This window comes from Phalacrocorax aristotelis, chromosome 1 (assembly GCF_949628215.1).
Source record: "Phalacrocorax aristotelis chromosome 1, bGulAri2.1, whole genome shotgun sequence".
Classification (NCBI taxonomy): Eukaryota; Metazoa; Chordata; class Aves; order Suliformes; family Phalacrocoracidae; genus Phalacrocorax; species Phalacrocorax aristotelis.
This window is the reverse complement of record NC_134276.1, coordinates 199891671-199908007: the sequence shown is the minus strand read 5'-3', so window position 1 is coordinate 199908007 and position 16337 is coordinate 199891671. Positions and strand designations below refer to the sequence as shown.

Below are 16337 nucleotides of genomic sequence, written 5' to 3'. Positions count from 1 at the left end.
TTAGATGGCAGTAAGTTTTTGCATTTACTGCTGCTGAACAAGATATATCTCACTTTTTTACTATCACAAAAAGTTCATGGTTTTCAGTTATGAGATTGACTAGAGAAGTTGCAATTGATAACTGCCTGAATGTGGAGTGAACATGTGAAAAGAAAGTACAGGAAAGAAAGCTGGGTTTCTATGGGAAAGCATATATATAATGTTAAACCCGGTGAGAAGCTTAGTGACAAAATGTATCTAGTTGCAGTATTTAGCAGAAGATAATCTGTGGTGTTCTGAAACACTATTCAGTTGAACAGTCTTAAATTGGAGTATACTGATCATGAATAGAGACTTCTGTTTATTTATTTTTACTAGTAACTGTAAATCCATTGCAAATTCCTCTTACAAAACAGTTAAAAGCACTTTGGTGGGTAGTTTGGCGTTGTGTTGATATAGCCTCTACTTGCCTCCAACGCCTCAGAACTGTTTGTTTGAAAAACTCTTGCACAGACTCCATTTGTTCTCCAGTTCAAATGGTATTACCCAGGAAAGCAATTCTACCATGTGCCGAGCACCGTCAGTTCCGATTAACTTCAGTTTAATTGAAGGGGCACAGCCCTTCTGAGGAGATGCAAAGTAGTGTCAGCTCAGATTCTTAAGATGAAATTCAGTTCTTTGCAGAAGGTCTACACAAAGCCTATGTATCATTTAAGTGCCACTTAATTCTTTATAATGGAGCTTGGAGTGGATTTGAAGAATCTGATTGGCTTTTTCTGTCTTGTCTGCAGACGGGTGAATTTCACCCCTGGTGAATATACACAGTAAAAAGGCAACTGTACTGCCTCAGGAAATGCACTGTATTCCTTTGCTTTGGCTAGTGTAACTCAGTTTCAATTACTGCTAGAAATTCTTGGTATAACACTGATAAAATCATTGTATACTTTGCCCCCTATATTATATATTTAGCATCACTGTGATACCTGTGATACTCTGCTATAATGGGCAAACTGAAAAGTGAAAATGCAAATATAGATGTAATCCCACAGGCACAAATATGCCCTCCCCTTTGCAACTGTGGCTGCATATATTTAACAGAACAAGGTGTCTGCAGAGACTTCAATTTATACCTAAGTGCGAGGGTGCCTGCCTGCCCTGCTTTTGGCAAATGGCCCAGAAAACAAGGCCTATTAGGCTGGGAACCTGAGAGCCTGCGTGTTTGTGAGGCTTTTGAAACAAAGCGAGGGTCAGGTTGGAAAGCTGGACAAAATAGGTACAAACACCTGTAATGGGGGAAATCCCCGAGGGGAAAACAGGGTGAGCAGGCGGGTGGGTTCTGCCTCCCCCGGGGCTGCCTCACTGTGGGGCGGTGGGTCTGGGGCGGCAGAGCTGGTGCTCCAGGGGTCTGACTCCTGACCCCTGGACACGGTCTGGCAGGGCTTAGGGAGCTCCTGAGCATCTGCCCACGGGGTGCTGGGGGCCACCCGCACGCCAGGAGGCAATGGGGAGGGCAGGGTGCCTCTGTGTGTGTTAGAAGTGTTTGGGATTAGTTCTGAGGGGGCATTTAGGAATTTCCAAGTGTTTATGAACATTTGGTGTCTAGTACTCTGGTTTACCTTTTGCGTCACTGGTATTGATCCTGCACTGCTGCTGGTTATGTGTCATTAATAAATTAATAATCTGTTTTGATACTGATTTGCTTTAAACTATGTGAGCTGAGTAGTTTTTGCCTACAAAAAGTTGTTCTGATTCTCAAGGCCTAAATGCATGAGCTAATCTATACACTTAACCCAGAAATGTTTTAGACTTTATGTTCTGTAAAATACTCTTGGTGTGTTCTAAATTTGTGTGGATATAACCAATTCCCAGAGCAAGGACTCCATATATCTATGATATTACTGATAGCTGCATTCTGAGATAGCAACCAAGCAAACACTAAGAGTAATTCACAGAGGAGATAAATTTTTTTAAAAGGTTAGTTCAAATTACGTTTCCAGGAAAACCTCCCACCTGAGATAGTAGAGGCAATCTAGTAGATATTTTTGAGTTTAGCTGACTATTCGGCCTTCAGTGATCCTTCATATTGTTGAAACATTGCTAGAAATAACTGTTTTGATATGTGAATTGCAAAATATATGCATGCAAGTGGATGAGGTTTGGTGTTAACATTTTACTGAGCTTTTCTGTAAAGCCTGCAGCTGGATGCATGCCTTCACTCAGGAAGGATGAGCCTGTTATCTGTTACATAGGAGATGTTAGCCTTGAAAACTGATATGATTCAGTTCTCAGTAGAGCAGTACCTATGGACCCCAAGCACAATCCAGGTTTCCATGTATTATGTGCTAAAAACACTTAGCGGATTTGCTTCAAAAATTTGTAGTTATGAAAATTGTTCGGGAAAAATTCCTCCAGCAATGTATGTATTGCCTAATGAACAGTGCAAATTCCTATATAGACGTTTGGGAGCTAAAGTGGTTTTGTTTTTATCACGAAAATCTTAATATGAATTTTAGATTGAGCTTCCACTGAAAGAAATCGGTGTTCGCTATATTGCTAGAGCTTACCAACAATTGTACCGGGACTGAGGACACAAGTTGTTTCATGTCAAAATATTGGAAAGGATTTTATTAAAAGACTTTAAATTTCACTTCTTTTTCTTGCCATGATCCAGTGGCACTGGGGATTGCATTCTTAAGTAGTTCCAGACAGAGGAAGTCAGGGGCATAGGGAGGCTGAATCAGATGTTCAGGAGAGCATAAAGAGCTGCAACTGCCAATGGGTATAAATGCCTGCTTTTAAGCTCCTTGGACCCAGAATTAATTTGGAGCATCAAAGGCTTTTTGCTAAGTATTTCTCCTGTAGTTCTGTTTTTGTTGGACTCATGACTGTTGAAGATACATTGCATGTACTGGTGTCACACATCAACACAGAGGAAGACATGATCTGTGTCCCTGTGTGTGGAACCTTTTCTGCCCTTGAATCCTAGGACACTTACGTACATTTTGAGGTGGTGAAGATTTCTTATAGTCTAGCCCAGGATTGCTGAGATGATCTCTGATGAAACTGAGGACCATATTCTGTGGACTGTGAGCCTTACAGTCTGAGAAAAAGATACATTGTTTGGGGGCCTTAACTTATTTAGCATCTTATACAAAAAGGATGTGGACAGGCTGGAAGGGGTCCAGAGAAGGGCCACAAAGATAATCAAAGGGCTGGGAAGCTGCCATATGAGGATAGGCTGGGAGAGCTGGGTTTGTTCAGCCTTGAGAAAAGGAGGCTCAGAGGGGATCTCATCACCATGTACCAGTACTTAAGGGGTAGCTACAAAGAAGATGGAGGTTCCCTTTTTACACGGAATCACATGGAGAGGACAAGGGGGAATGGACACAAGTTACTCTTGGGGAGATTCCGATTGGACACCAGAGGGAAATTTTTCATGTTGAGGACAGTCAACCGTTGGAATAATCTCCCCAGGGAAGTGGTTGACTCGGCCACGTTGTACACCTTTAAGAGTCATCTGGACAGGGCGCTGGGCCATCTTGTCTAGACTGTGCTCTTCCCAGAAAGGTTGGCCTAGATGATCCCTGAGGTCCCTTCCAACCTGGGATTCTGTGATTCTGTGAGTATAGGGCACCATACAAGTGAGTGCATCTCTGTATATGTCTTTTATAAAAAGTATCCCAAACTAACACTCCACCCCACACTTTTGCCTACAGGGGGAAAGTGAAAGAAAAATGAAATATTAGATATTAGTCATATTGCTTAATATTCTATGAGAAGGAACCCAGATACTACAGAGGGGAACTCAACAGTAGTAGTATAATAATCCAGACAGAACCCTACAGGAATTAAAGTCCCTTTTCTCTCTGCCTTGAAGAAAAATTTCTCCCCACAGCTCCTTTGCATCTACTTTAATGCTGTCTGAGCTCTGTTGTTCCAAGACTACTTGGTCTGCATGACCTTGAGGAAATTTTGCAGAACCAGCTTACCAGACACGCAGCGTTAAGAGGAGGAGCCACTAAGCACACAACACACCACCTTTTAGACAGTTTAGGACCCTCCTGACTAGACTTCCTTTCCTTTGTAGTAACAGGGTAATAAGGTGTTTGTTCCAGTGTTTTCCCTCTGCTTAGTCTGTCCTTCCCCATGATTTCCCAACCTTTACTTCATTCAACACCTGTCCTTCTTATATTCCTAGTTCCTGCCCCTAACTATGCCCCTACCATTGCAAGTATCACAGATTTTCACAACTGCTATCATTATGTTGACCCCTTTACCTATTTATTATGGCTTTTCTCTCCCCTGTGTGTCTCATTTACACTTTAAGCACTTCAGAATAAGGAGTGTCTGCTCAGGTTTTTGGAGTCTAACACAGTGGATCCTAGTTGTAGGTCACTTTTAGGCTACCATAATGATTAGTTTGCATAGTAAGTCTTCAGTTGTTAGTCCCCACAACAATATTTCCTTGACTGTAAGAAGCATGGAATTAGAAAATCAGCTAACTTTTATGTTCTTTTGATTTACAACAGGGCTGCTTTTGGTTTATGTTGTTTTTTAAGTTTTATTTTTATTACGATATCAGTTGGCACAGCAGGTGTTGTAAATAATTTTGTAAATTGCCTAGGGCTGTCTACATCATAACCTATGGCTGCCTTATCAGATGATGAAAATAGACAACTCAAATTAGAAAGTGTTTAGAGATAAGTGAAATGTGTATTCTCCTGCCAATTGTTTTCGGTTGTTTTTTTTTTTTTCTCTTTTCTGTTCCATAGCACGAATTATCAAAACAAAACAGTGGTGTGAAATGCTTCCATGTTTAGAAGGAGAAGGCTGTGATTTGCTAATCAATAAATCAGGCTGGACCTGTACACAACCAGGAGGACGGATAAAGACAACCACGGTAGGTCACTTCTCTGTTCTATATTTCTTCAGTTTCTTGTTCACTTTAGTTTATTGAAAAACAAAGAGTGAGATTTCTAATTGTTTTCTTGGCCCAGATATGTAAAGTCTGTTGCGTTGTAATTAAAGCTATGTGCCCAAGTGTGCTTACTGAAATACACAGCAATGTTATCACAAAGACAGCAAAAATGTGTAATTCCCACAGTTAATAAGAGTCGAAATCATATCAAGGTTTTCTTAAAAGGCACTGGTGGTTTAACTAACTTGTATTCAGCCTGAAGACAGGATCTTATTGCTTCACTGTACAGGAGTTTTCTTATGCTGAAGAAGTGTAGGGTATAAAACTGAACACATGGTCTAGCAGGGTGAAAAGAAAGCTTTCATTGGGAATTGGAGGGAAAATACTTTTGCTATTCCCACTGTACAGGAAAAGCAAGTTGCACAGATAGATCTTTAGTTTTCAGTGAGACAGCCAGCGAGACCTATAGAAAACATAGTAAAAGATCCCTTCTTTCAGCTTTCTTTTGGTTCTGGTTTGTTGATAAAACCTTCAAATCTCTGATTTGGTGTCTTGGGGCATATGCTTGTAGTGAAGCTGAGAGTATATATGACAGTAATAGTTTCTAGTGCCTGTAATAGATCAAACAGATTTCTAGAAAATGTTCTCAAATGCCAATAATTCCTTGACTTCAAAAATGGAAAAAATCTGAAGTGATATAATAGAGCTTCTGATAGCTTGCTAGACCTCTTGAAATGATTTCCCCCCCCCATAATCTTTTTTTAGATTTACATGGAGCTTGAGTGTAATTTAAATAAGTGCAATCTCAAGAATATTTAGTCTTAAAAGTACTTGTCAGTGAGGACTAAATTAAGGCCCATCATCCCCTGCACAATTTCTCTCTCTGAGCAGGAGACAGACACCAGTACAAAACTTTTCATTGTTTTGGAATTACTATACTTTGGAAAATTAACATTTTTCACTTTTTAAAAAAGAATGAAGATTTGATAGTACTTTATGAGGTATCCGCAAAACAGACTTTATGAATTGTGATCACTCATTTGATGCTCCTGTATTTACCAGACATGATATTCATTATGGACAGGGCTATAAAACTTAACACAGGCTCTGAGGTCTTACTTAAATATAGTTTGCTTTTAGATCTTTTGCATTCAAGTTATGTAAGAGTGACACATTAAGGAGCCCTAATATGGTAACTTTGTCATGCTGAAATATTATCTTAAATCCTGTTAATTCAGGGGCATTTTCTGTACCTGAGGTAAATGGAAAACCCATGAACTGTGACACATTGCCAGCTGTCATTATAGTTCTTTATTTGATGTTTTATGCTAATGGCATGACTGAGTAATGCCATGTAAGCAGAGGATCTATCCTTCAGTATCTGTCTTTAATGAAGTGATTCAGATATCCTTTCACATCAAACAACAGGAACCTGGTTCTGAACTCTTACTTGTCTGTATGGTTCTTTAATGCTATTGACATGAATGGAATGACTCATGATTTTGATTACCGTAAATGAAATTATAAGCATGCCCTATGAGTAAAATTAAGGGCATGGCAAGTGTAATATTATAAAACAGACTCTCCCCCACACAGAGACATCATTGTCATTGGTGAGGAGAGATTCTGCCAGAGAGCCAACTGTAGAACAGCTCTGAGCATAAGCCCTCATCTAACATCAAGCAATCTTCAACAGTTGGTATCACACATGCAGACACACAACAAACACGCAGTACTTTTCAGTCAAGCTAGACTAGCAACTCAGAATACTTAAAGATGCTCTGAATCCGGGGGGGGGGACAAAACAAAAAGCCCAAGAAACCGCAATCTGTAATTCAGTATTACTAAAAAATTAAGAATAAAAAAATGTTAATTTATTCTTTAGCCACTTGGCTGAAGGGTAAGGGAAGCTTTGGACAATGGTGACAGGTTTAGGAATAATGTCTTAGGAATGCGCTGTGAAGTGCATGACTCTGATTAAAAGAAATTCAATTTTCTAGCAGACACACCAAGACACATTATTTACTGTAGTAGTACTCTTAGGTCTACAGCTGCTGATGCAGTTAAGTAATTTCTATTTCTACTCCTAATCAACACACCTGAGTTACCAGGCCCATCATGGCATCTGAGTGTAATGGGAAGGATTTCTGGCTGGGAAGGGCCAGAAAATGGCCTCCAGTTAGTATGGGGAAATAAATGTCCAAACATATTGAATTAATTATTGTACACTAAATATATGTTATTAAGTAGAAATAAGTCTTCACCAAATCTCCAGTGACAGCCAGATTAGGTCCTTAATTTTTTAACTATCAATTTCGTTAACACACATTTGCTAATCTAATAGTTACAGGCCTTTCCTGCTAATATTAGTTTGTATCTTGAAGGTACTTGGCAGTAGGTCTTGCATTATCATAGTGGTGGTGGATCTTATACCAGAGCTATTACTGTTCGGTAAATGCTGAGACAATAATGTGCTACCCATACGAAAGCCAGAACAGTACTGAACTCTGATGGACTGAGACCAGCTGTTGTGACAGTACCAGCTTTTTCATTTATTCCAGGAGGTGGTGTGAAGTGTAACCTTTTCAGTACTGGGTTTAGAAAGTAGCATGTGGAAAGGTAGAACTAGTGGAGATATTATGTAGGACATGAGGTCCTTCTTATGTGAGAATATAGTTTAGGACTCACAGTTAAATATGTGTCTATCAAAAAAAGGAAGAAATAGGATTCGTTTTCTGTAAATGAGTGAGTTTAACATTTACTATTTCTTCTATAAAAATACCAAGCAAAGAGCAAACGAAAGTACCCATTGCTCCAAAGCAAAAGTGCCATTTCTGTAAATTGTTTGGAAAGTGCTGCTGCTACATTATGCTTTGAGTCAAAATTGTTTAGACTTTCTACGCAGAGCTAGATTTTTTCACTGCCTGGCACTTTTTGTGATCACTGCTGGAAATAATGCAACCAAATCAGAATTTTCTCCTCACATGGGTAGCAGTGTTTTATATCCATTTTGTGCTCACTTTGCACGGCTATAAATGACTACACAAGGTGCAAGTCAAAGGAAAATCAGACTCAAAGTATACTCTAAATGGATCTGGATGTCACTTCTGCCCTGTCATCCTTTCTACAAGGTGTGAATGAACCCAAGATTTTTCATCTGCTAAGAGGCTTTTAGAATTGAGGATTGACCGGGCTAACTGCCAACATATGTATTAAGCAGCTGACTGTCAATATGAGGAAACAATATGGCAACTTGTAAATGAAGATAGCAAGAGAATACTACACAATTGTTAGCACTTTCAACATACTAAGTACTTTCATTTAACAAATGTCCTTACAGTCACTTTAAAATCATCTGCCTTAAAGATTTCTTCTCTTTTTGATATTCTCATTACTCTTTCAATTCTTTAAAAAAAAAAAGCTATAATATTTTTTAAAATAGTATGTAGTTTCAATAGTGCCAGAAGATATGCCTTTTTTTTTTTTTTTAAGATATTGCTGAAGGACCTGTCCGTTTTATATTTCAAGTATAAAACTTGCCAGGGTATAGATGAGAAGATACACAAAGTATTGGATTTACAGGGGAGATTAATTTTGGCACCAAAGTGTATATATGTTGTCAATGATCCATCACTACCTAATTGTTACTTAATTAATTCCTTCTTCTACATGATGTGATTTCAATGCATGCAGCTTAACAGAACATTCATGCACCAGTTCCTCAGTAGCTAACCTTTTAAAACCTTTGTGATTTTACTGCTAAATTAGCTGAAGTGGGAAATTAAGGAGTATGAAGAAGCTAAGAGAGAGCTCACAGTGGATAAAAGGTGTAATTACTCTGACACGGAGCTCAGTGCTTAGCTAGTAAAATTTACTAAGGATCTAGCTTCACCAAGGGACGTGACTTTCTTAATAGAGTTTACTTACACACAGAGCAACTTAGCATTCCTCACCATTAATATAAATGACATGCTGGCTGGGTTGGAAAGGCAATTTGTTCCTTACCCTGAAAAATACAATAGCTATTTGTATTGGCTGCAATTTAAATCAAGATTTTTCTGCAGAGCTTTATCATACACATATGTATGATAAATGTGACTCAGAGAAAATGTACTGGTTTGCTTTTCATCACTGACTTACGAGCAATGTGTTCTCATTCATACTATTCCATTCAAAGTAAAAAGAAATATATATATGTTACATATTTGTAACATACTTGAGAATTTACTTTTTTTTAGACTGAAGACCAGCTGGGAATGTCCTGAGGCCATGGTCTAGTGGTCTGAGCTTGGGACTGGGAGCCAGAAACTCCTGAGCTCTAATCCCGGCTCTGACAGTGACTCCCTCTGTGGCCTTGGGTAAGTCACTGAACCTCTCTGCCTCAGTTTCCCCAGCAGTAAAAATAAGATTAACAATCCTTAGCTACCTAGTGAATTTTGGAGTCCTGAGTTAATATTTTAGGAGGCTTAGAAATTCAGAGTAACTTAAAAATAAAAATACTGTTATTTATAAATGTCCTTATTGGTGATATTCATGTTGTTGTTAGATATTCACATAACCCTGGCATTCCTGTACTTAGCCTCACCTACATTCCAGCTCTGAGTGTTTCTAAATATGCATTTCACATCTCCACAAGTCAGCTGATTTTATTTGGTTAAGCTGTTTTTGGAAGTTTTTTGACATCCCACCAGTTCTAGTTCTGTGTTATTCTAGGACACAATACCCACCACAACAAGCTTTTAGGCAGCACCAAATTAGAGCAGTGGAATGACACAGGCACGCATGCCATGCCGAAGTAAGTTTCCCTCTTCCCCTTCGTCAGAAGTGGTCAACTTATGGAACAGATACGTTAAATCTACTTGTCAGCAGTTCATCTACGAAGCTCCCTCACTGTCACTACACTACATGCAGACCAAGATTACAGAGGATATTTTTCAGGAAGCTGTTGTATCCCCTCATCCCAGTCCAAATAATAGCTTTTAGGAACAAGCAGTAAGTTTTGATCCTGAATTTTCCATCATTCATAACCAAGACTCTTGCGGAACCAGAATCTTTGGCTATATTTAAGCTATGGGACCAGGAGTACATCCTTGCTACAAAGTCCATATACATGCACAACTATGAGTCCCAATGTCTTCTCTGTCTTCTCTTTTTCTGTGTGTCCCTCTTCCTGATGGCATTCCTGCCACTGTCTTGTGAGAGATCTTAGCAGCAGCAGAAAGGCTCTTACAAATACATTTATGTGGTGAAATAGGTTATGAACTCAGCCCGATTCTCTTGCAGATCATCCTCAGCCTTTCTCACTCTGAATTTCTTGTTGGATTTCTAGAAATCTGGTTTAAGAAAATCACTATCCTTATTGTCACTGAGACCCATCTGTATGCTTAACTCCTGGTGTCGGCCAGTTAGAGCTCAGTGAGCTCAGAGACCATCAGTTCATCAAGCATTATGCATCACAAAGTCCTCTAAAACTTACGCAGGTCTCAGTAGGGTGGTCCTGAAATTACTATTTAAGTTTTCTGACACTACTGCTACATAATTGGAAACTAGCCTTAAATACCTTTCATAAATTAAAACATTTATACGTTCTACCTTTTATATTTATATACCAAGTTAAGAAAGAGTAGAACATGAACACCCTCTGCAGAATATCTTCTGCAAATATTGTTAAGGTCAAAAAGCTATGATATTTGGATGTGTGTACATATGAACTACCAGAACTACATTGCTCATAATTAACATCTCATTCTAATGTAACTGCAGATCTACAGGATCAGCCCTAGTCATGGCCCAGTGATTTAACTGAGCCTTGTAATACTTTTTTTTATTAATTTGATATTCTTCCCAGTAGTACTAGCATTAACTATGAGAGAAAATACCAATTCTTGACATGTCATAGCCATGTGCTTCAGTGTACACTCTATAGATTTGTACCCCAAGACCTAGATTCAACCTGTTGTTTATTTCCATGGTTTTCAAGAGATTTTTATGTGCTGAACAGAATTTCCATTGCTCTGATTGTTTACAAAAGGTATCATAATTTACAAATGGGTCATCACTGCAATACTGGATCTGGATTCCTTTCTGTTAATTTCCAAGCAAGTTAACATGTGAGTTGAATGTCTTAAATCTCAAAGAGGTTAAAAGTCATGTTTCCAATTCCTGTGTTATAAAGGCTCAAGGCAAGCCTCCCAGTAGAGTGGTGGGATGGTCTTCGTGGCCCCACGTCTTAAGTCCTTCGTGTGCTGAGGAAGCTAAATAGAAATAAAATCCTCATGAAGCTGAAGAACCTAAATAGAGCAGGGCCATGCTACTGCTTCATGATATGCAAGTTCTCTTGCATATTAGTACTGCTTCAACTAGTACAGTCTTTTCAAAGCTGTGTACTCCTTTGTGGTACCAATATACTGAAACCCACCCATTCTATTCTACATCATCCTTATCAAAATACACTTCTCTGTGGCAAATAACTGTTCTTCAAGTCCTAAATCCAAAATTTTAGCAAAGGCTTTGTGATTTTTGTAGACTTCATGTTGAAAGGAGCTGGCAAAAGCTTGAAGAACCACCTTAAAGATATTAGGTGCCTTCCTCTGTTCTGAATGCTGAATATGGGTCCTACAGTGATTTACACTGCCTGAAAAGAGACCACAGTTTATTCCAATAATAACTTGGAGTAAAATGTCTAGGTTGAAATCATAATTTGTTAACATCTCAAATAATTCTATGGAAGAAAAATAGGGAAACATAGGTCTCGTTCTTCTCTTTCAGAACATATGTTTTCAGATTTTAATGGGGAATTATAATAGCCTCATGTGGTCTGTGTGTTCTAAATTAAAGATACTCAATTCCTGTGCAAATAAATAAACTCATTTTTCAGATAGATAAGATTTCTATAGATATCTTTTCTTTTAGGATTGCTGTTTCTTAACCCATATTCATATCGGGGCGTTGCTTCTAGCATTCAGTTGCATCTTACTGTGCTAACCTCGGGACAGGACAGATTTAGATTCAGTGAGGTAAAACGTTTCCTGATTAATGCTTAAGGATTTATTTTTTTTTGTGATATGGATTAATCTGTATTTTAAACCAGTTAGTTCACTGTAAAATGAGCTACATTCTGATCCATTTGAGGTCTCAACTGTCACTTCAAGTAAGTAAACAAAAGCAGATTCTACCCCAGACAATAAGAAGGTTCCAATCATCTCTTTCATGGTTTTATGGAATAAATTTTGTTTTCAGTAAAAAAACTCCCCAAAACTGCATAGGTTCTTTTTATATTTGCTATACTTTGAAACAAGAATTCTGAAATATATATAAACCCATGTCTGTAACTTAGGGATTTAATTGACTACTATGTCACAGTGTGAACCCACCCAATAAATTATAGACATCTAAAAATGTTCAAGTGTATACAAAACTTTAGAAGCTGCATTTTAAGGACTACTTAAATTGTTAGGTTGGTCCTGATTAAAAAAATACTTTAATTTTAAATTCTTTCTAAATTCCATAATTTTGCAGTACATCAGTGAAAAAGGTATTTTTATATGGGGGTACAATTCTCATCAATCTCCTCAAAAACAAAAAAAAAGAACATGAATTTTAAAAATGGAAGGCCCAGGGCATAGACAACTGAGATCTGTAATGGGTGATTCAGGTCTTTGCATGGGAAAATTGCAGGCCCATCAAAGAGTGGATGTGAAGAGGCTGGTACTAGAATTTGTTACTATTGTTTAGAACCTCAGTCACCTTTTACATTTAGGTAGGCCTTTCCAAATACTGAAATAGAATTATAATTGGCCGAAGAAATTAACATGTTAAGAATGAGTACATTAATAAACTGAGATTGACAAAAAGGGAACAAGAAGAGTTAAACCACATTCATATTAGTAATGGTAATATTGCATCTTTTTGTGTTTTGACAATTCTTAGAATAACAGATAAACATTTATAAATGTTTATAAATAGATAAACATGGGATTTAGTTTCCTCAACTTGTCCTTTTAGTGCATTTAGATACCTAAGGGTACTGAAGATATTTTGCAAAGGGTGAACATAAATGATATAAAACATGTAGACCAGAGCCATTGTGAGGTGGCAGCTGGAAGCTATGCAGGAGGTGCTAGTGCTAGCTGCCTGCGTTAAGCAACTAAATCTCATTCCTCATCGGCTAAACCAGACAATTTGATACAGTGCTGCCCAGTCCTACTGCGTGTGCTTCCTAATACATTGACATTGTCTGAAGGTTCTGATTTCCTGCATGAATATGAGAAAATCAATTTTCATTTAATAAGTGGTTGCAAAGAGAGACTGAAGATTGAAGACTGAAACAACCCTGAAGATTACTGCTGCATTTTCTTGATTCACTCTAAGGAGCACAACACACTGTTTGTAAGAAGTGATTCAATAGATGCTATATGCCATGTAGTTGGACTGAAGGGAACTACAGGATAAACTGTACATGTGGAAGAAAAAATAGAGTTTATAATGCAAACAAGGAAGAAAGCTGGAAAAGACAACTCAGAACATGAGCATATAGTTTAAATCATGTTTTTTGTGGGCATGTAGTGGAAACTATGAAGGTTGGAAGCTGGTATGTCACATCAATATCAAGAATTTTAAATTATGCTAAAATTATTACACACCCGTTTTACACAGTTAGAACGTTCATGGTACAAGTGTTAGAAAATGAAGCTGTTACATGTGTATATCCATTTTGGAACACTTCTTTTTTAAGAACACCCCGAAATATTTCTGTAAAGTCATGCAAAGCAAGCTAGAAATCTTGGACTGAACAAAAGAAGCAGTGAATAAAAAAAATGAAATAGGTGTTTTAGTGCAGGGATTTTTATAATCCATTTGACACATTATTTCTTAAAATCATACTTGAAAATTAATTCAGAAAGGCCTGTCACACTGAAAACTGCCATTTCAGCAAGGTACTGATGGAGGACCTGTGAACAGTGCATAATAACAGTTAACAGGAGTGTATTGATCTAGGTCAAGGTGGCCCGGGAAGTGACAGATTTGTGAAAGGTCTAATGTTATTTTATGAAGAATGGTTTCAAAAGCATAAAAGATGTTAAGCTCTTAGGTGTTATTAAAAGTCTGTGGAAGGCAGGCACATAACAGACATTTCTGTTTTCTGATATTCCCCTGCTATATTTTCATTAAGCATCTGGAATAGAGCTCTGATACTTGGTAGCGTTATGTCTACACAGAAGTTTCTTTACCTTTGGGTCAGACCTAAAGGGTAAGGTTGCCTGTTTTATGATCTAGTTAACTCCTGCTTGTGAGACTTTGTTCTCACCTGCTTCTCCTGCTCACTTGCATATAAGCATGCTATGGTATGCAGAAGGACAACTCAGTTTACAGAGTCATAGTAAAGTGATAGCCCAAAGCTTGGGCTATTCCTGCACTTCATTAGAGATTAGCAGTCTCATTACATGGCTGAGACAGGAGGTTGGAAGTGAATAAAACTGTCTGTCCCTTGATCCAAATAAAACCAGGCAAGGGTGGGACAGTGAAATAAACCAGCAAAATATAGAAGAATAGGACCTATTCTTTCAACTGACAGTGCAGCTTCATGGTAGCTTAAACCAATCTAAACCCAGAGTGCCCCAGTCCCATTCTCCCACCCACTCTGTATATGCTGGACCTCCATTTTGGGCAGGCACTAAGTGCTTGTGGAAATGTCTGGGATGGCAAACACGCATCACTTTTTGCCAGGTTAGTTTTCAGCCACATCAGCTTCTGATTACAATACTGCAGATTAACCTAGAATAAGCCAGATATAGAGCATTTTAAATTTTTCTAGGCCAAAACCTATGAGGTATGTCTGCCTCTGTTACATAGTTCTAACACCTGTTGGGCCATCAACAACTGCTGCTGGGTACCTAAGTAGTTTTTCCAGCTAACAAACATTGCTATTCTTTCCCATTTATACTTTCCAAAGAATTCTAAAAGTTGCCTCTGAGGTGCAGACAAACCATATGAAATACATCATTCACATGAAATACACTGGTGTACCCTACATGAAGGGATTAAGATATTTGAAAGCCCATGTCCTAAGGTGTGGAGGATGCTGTTGTTTTCTGGAGTGGGGATTTTAAAGGTAGCCTCTCTTCTCTCTAATACTGTTCTTCATTCACATTAAAGCATTTATAAGGACATACAGCAAAATTCTAAATTTGTACACTGTCCCTCTGTGAATAATGTGGTGACATTGATTTCTGGAGAAATATTTATTCCTACTGAAGGATATTGGACATCTCTAGGTACAATAAAGAAATCTGCATTTCACATAAGACTGAAAGATATTCCCTTAAGGAAATAATATTGGTGGTTGGAAAGGAAGCAGGATGTTGCTGTGGGGAAGCTCTTTTGGAGGAACGTTCCTGAGACCTAGCTGGACATGTGATAATACAGCCAAAATCAGCATGTAAGGAGACAGTTCTGACCAGTGAGTCATAAAAAAGGGGGAGGAAGGGGGGAAGCATGGTGTCAGTGAAAATTAAGTATTTAATCTCTGAGTGTAGCTAAAAAGAAGTTGGCTGAGATCTGCAGGGCTTAAGTGTGTTGTAAATTTTGGAGGCCAAATGCAAATAATTAAGACTCTAAATCTTGTGATAGGGGCCAAACTTAGGAAGGTAATGCACTTAGGGAGGGAAGCATATAGGCCCAGCATGGTGTTTCTTTTAGTACCTGAGACCCATATCAACCCAGCAGAGATCAAGGAAATAAGATAAGGACATTCACAGGGTATCCACAGAGCATGTGGAGTAAGTTGCCACACTTCTCCACAAATCACACCACCTGTCAGACTGGGGCATATCCCAGGTGAGGCCCCTTGGTAGTCCTTTTGGAAACTCTTGTGCAGAAAGCAATTCAAGACTGGTGGGCCCAGGTGGTGAAAATAAATGAAAAGGAGCCTGAGTTTCTGGCCTAGTAAGAAGGGCACTCCCCTGAGCAAGGAGGAAGTACTGGTCCAGCTGCTGCTTTATTTTTTTTTTTTTCCCCATTGAATATGTGTAAGACCTGAGAGATGTACTCCTCTCCCTTGGACATGTTTTTGTGCTGGATTCAGAGCCGTTCAGGTGGCTTAAGTGTGATTTGAGCATTGATAGTAAATTAGGAGTCCTCTGGGGATGGAAGCATATTTTAGGTGCTGAAACACTCATTTAAGATAGTGTTAGAGCTTATCTGCCTTGCTTCTCAAACCAATGCTTTTCTGAATACCTCTGGAACTTTTCCTCAGGTGTTTATGAATTTTCATGTCCTGTTCTGTCTGCCCCCAAAATTATTTTGCTTCAATTTGCCTTGGGTGGAAGCTTGGCAACTAAATTCTGACCAAGTTAAGACTTAAATGGAATTTAAAAAAGGATACCTGTAAAAATTGAAAGACAGTATAAAAATTCCTGAAGGAACTAAAATGTAACTGATG

General features: G+C 38.5%; 1 protein-coding gene across 3 annotated transcripts in view; it reads left to right on the top strand.

Moving 5' to 3' along the window:
- Positions 1 to 16337, top strand: part of TAFA5 (TAFA chemokine like family member 5) — a 427968-nt gene that overhangs the window by 345452 nt on the left and 66179 nt on the right. For all 3 annotated transcript variants that reach the window (XR_012658628.1, XM_075081284.1, XM_075081285.1), the window contains exon 3: positions 4752 to 4879. Coding sequence is in view for 2 of the 3 variants with exons in the window: in XM_075081284.1 (XP_074937385.1) it covers positions 4752 to 4879 (128 nt within the window). In the remaining variant the exon portion in view is untranslated. The remainder of the gene's footprint in view (positions 1 to 4751; positions 4880 to 16337) is intronic.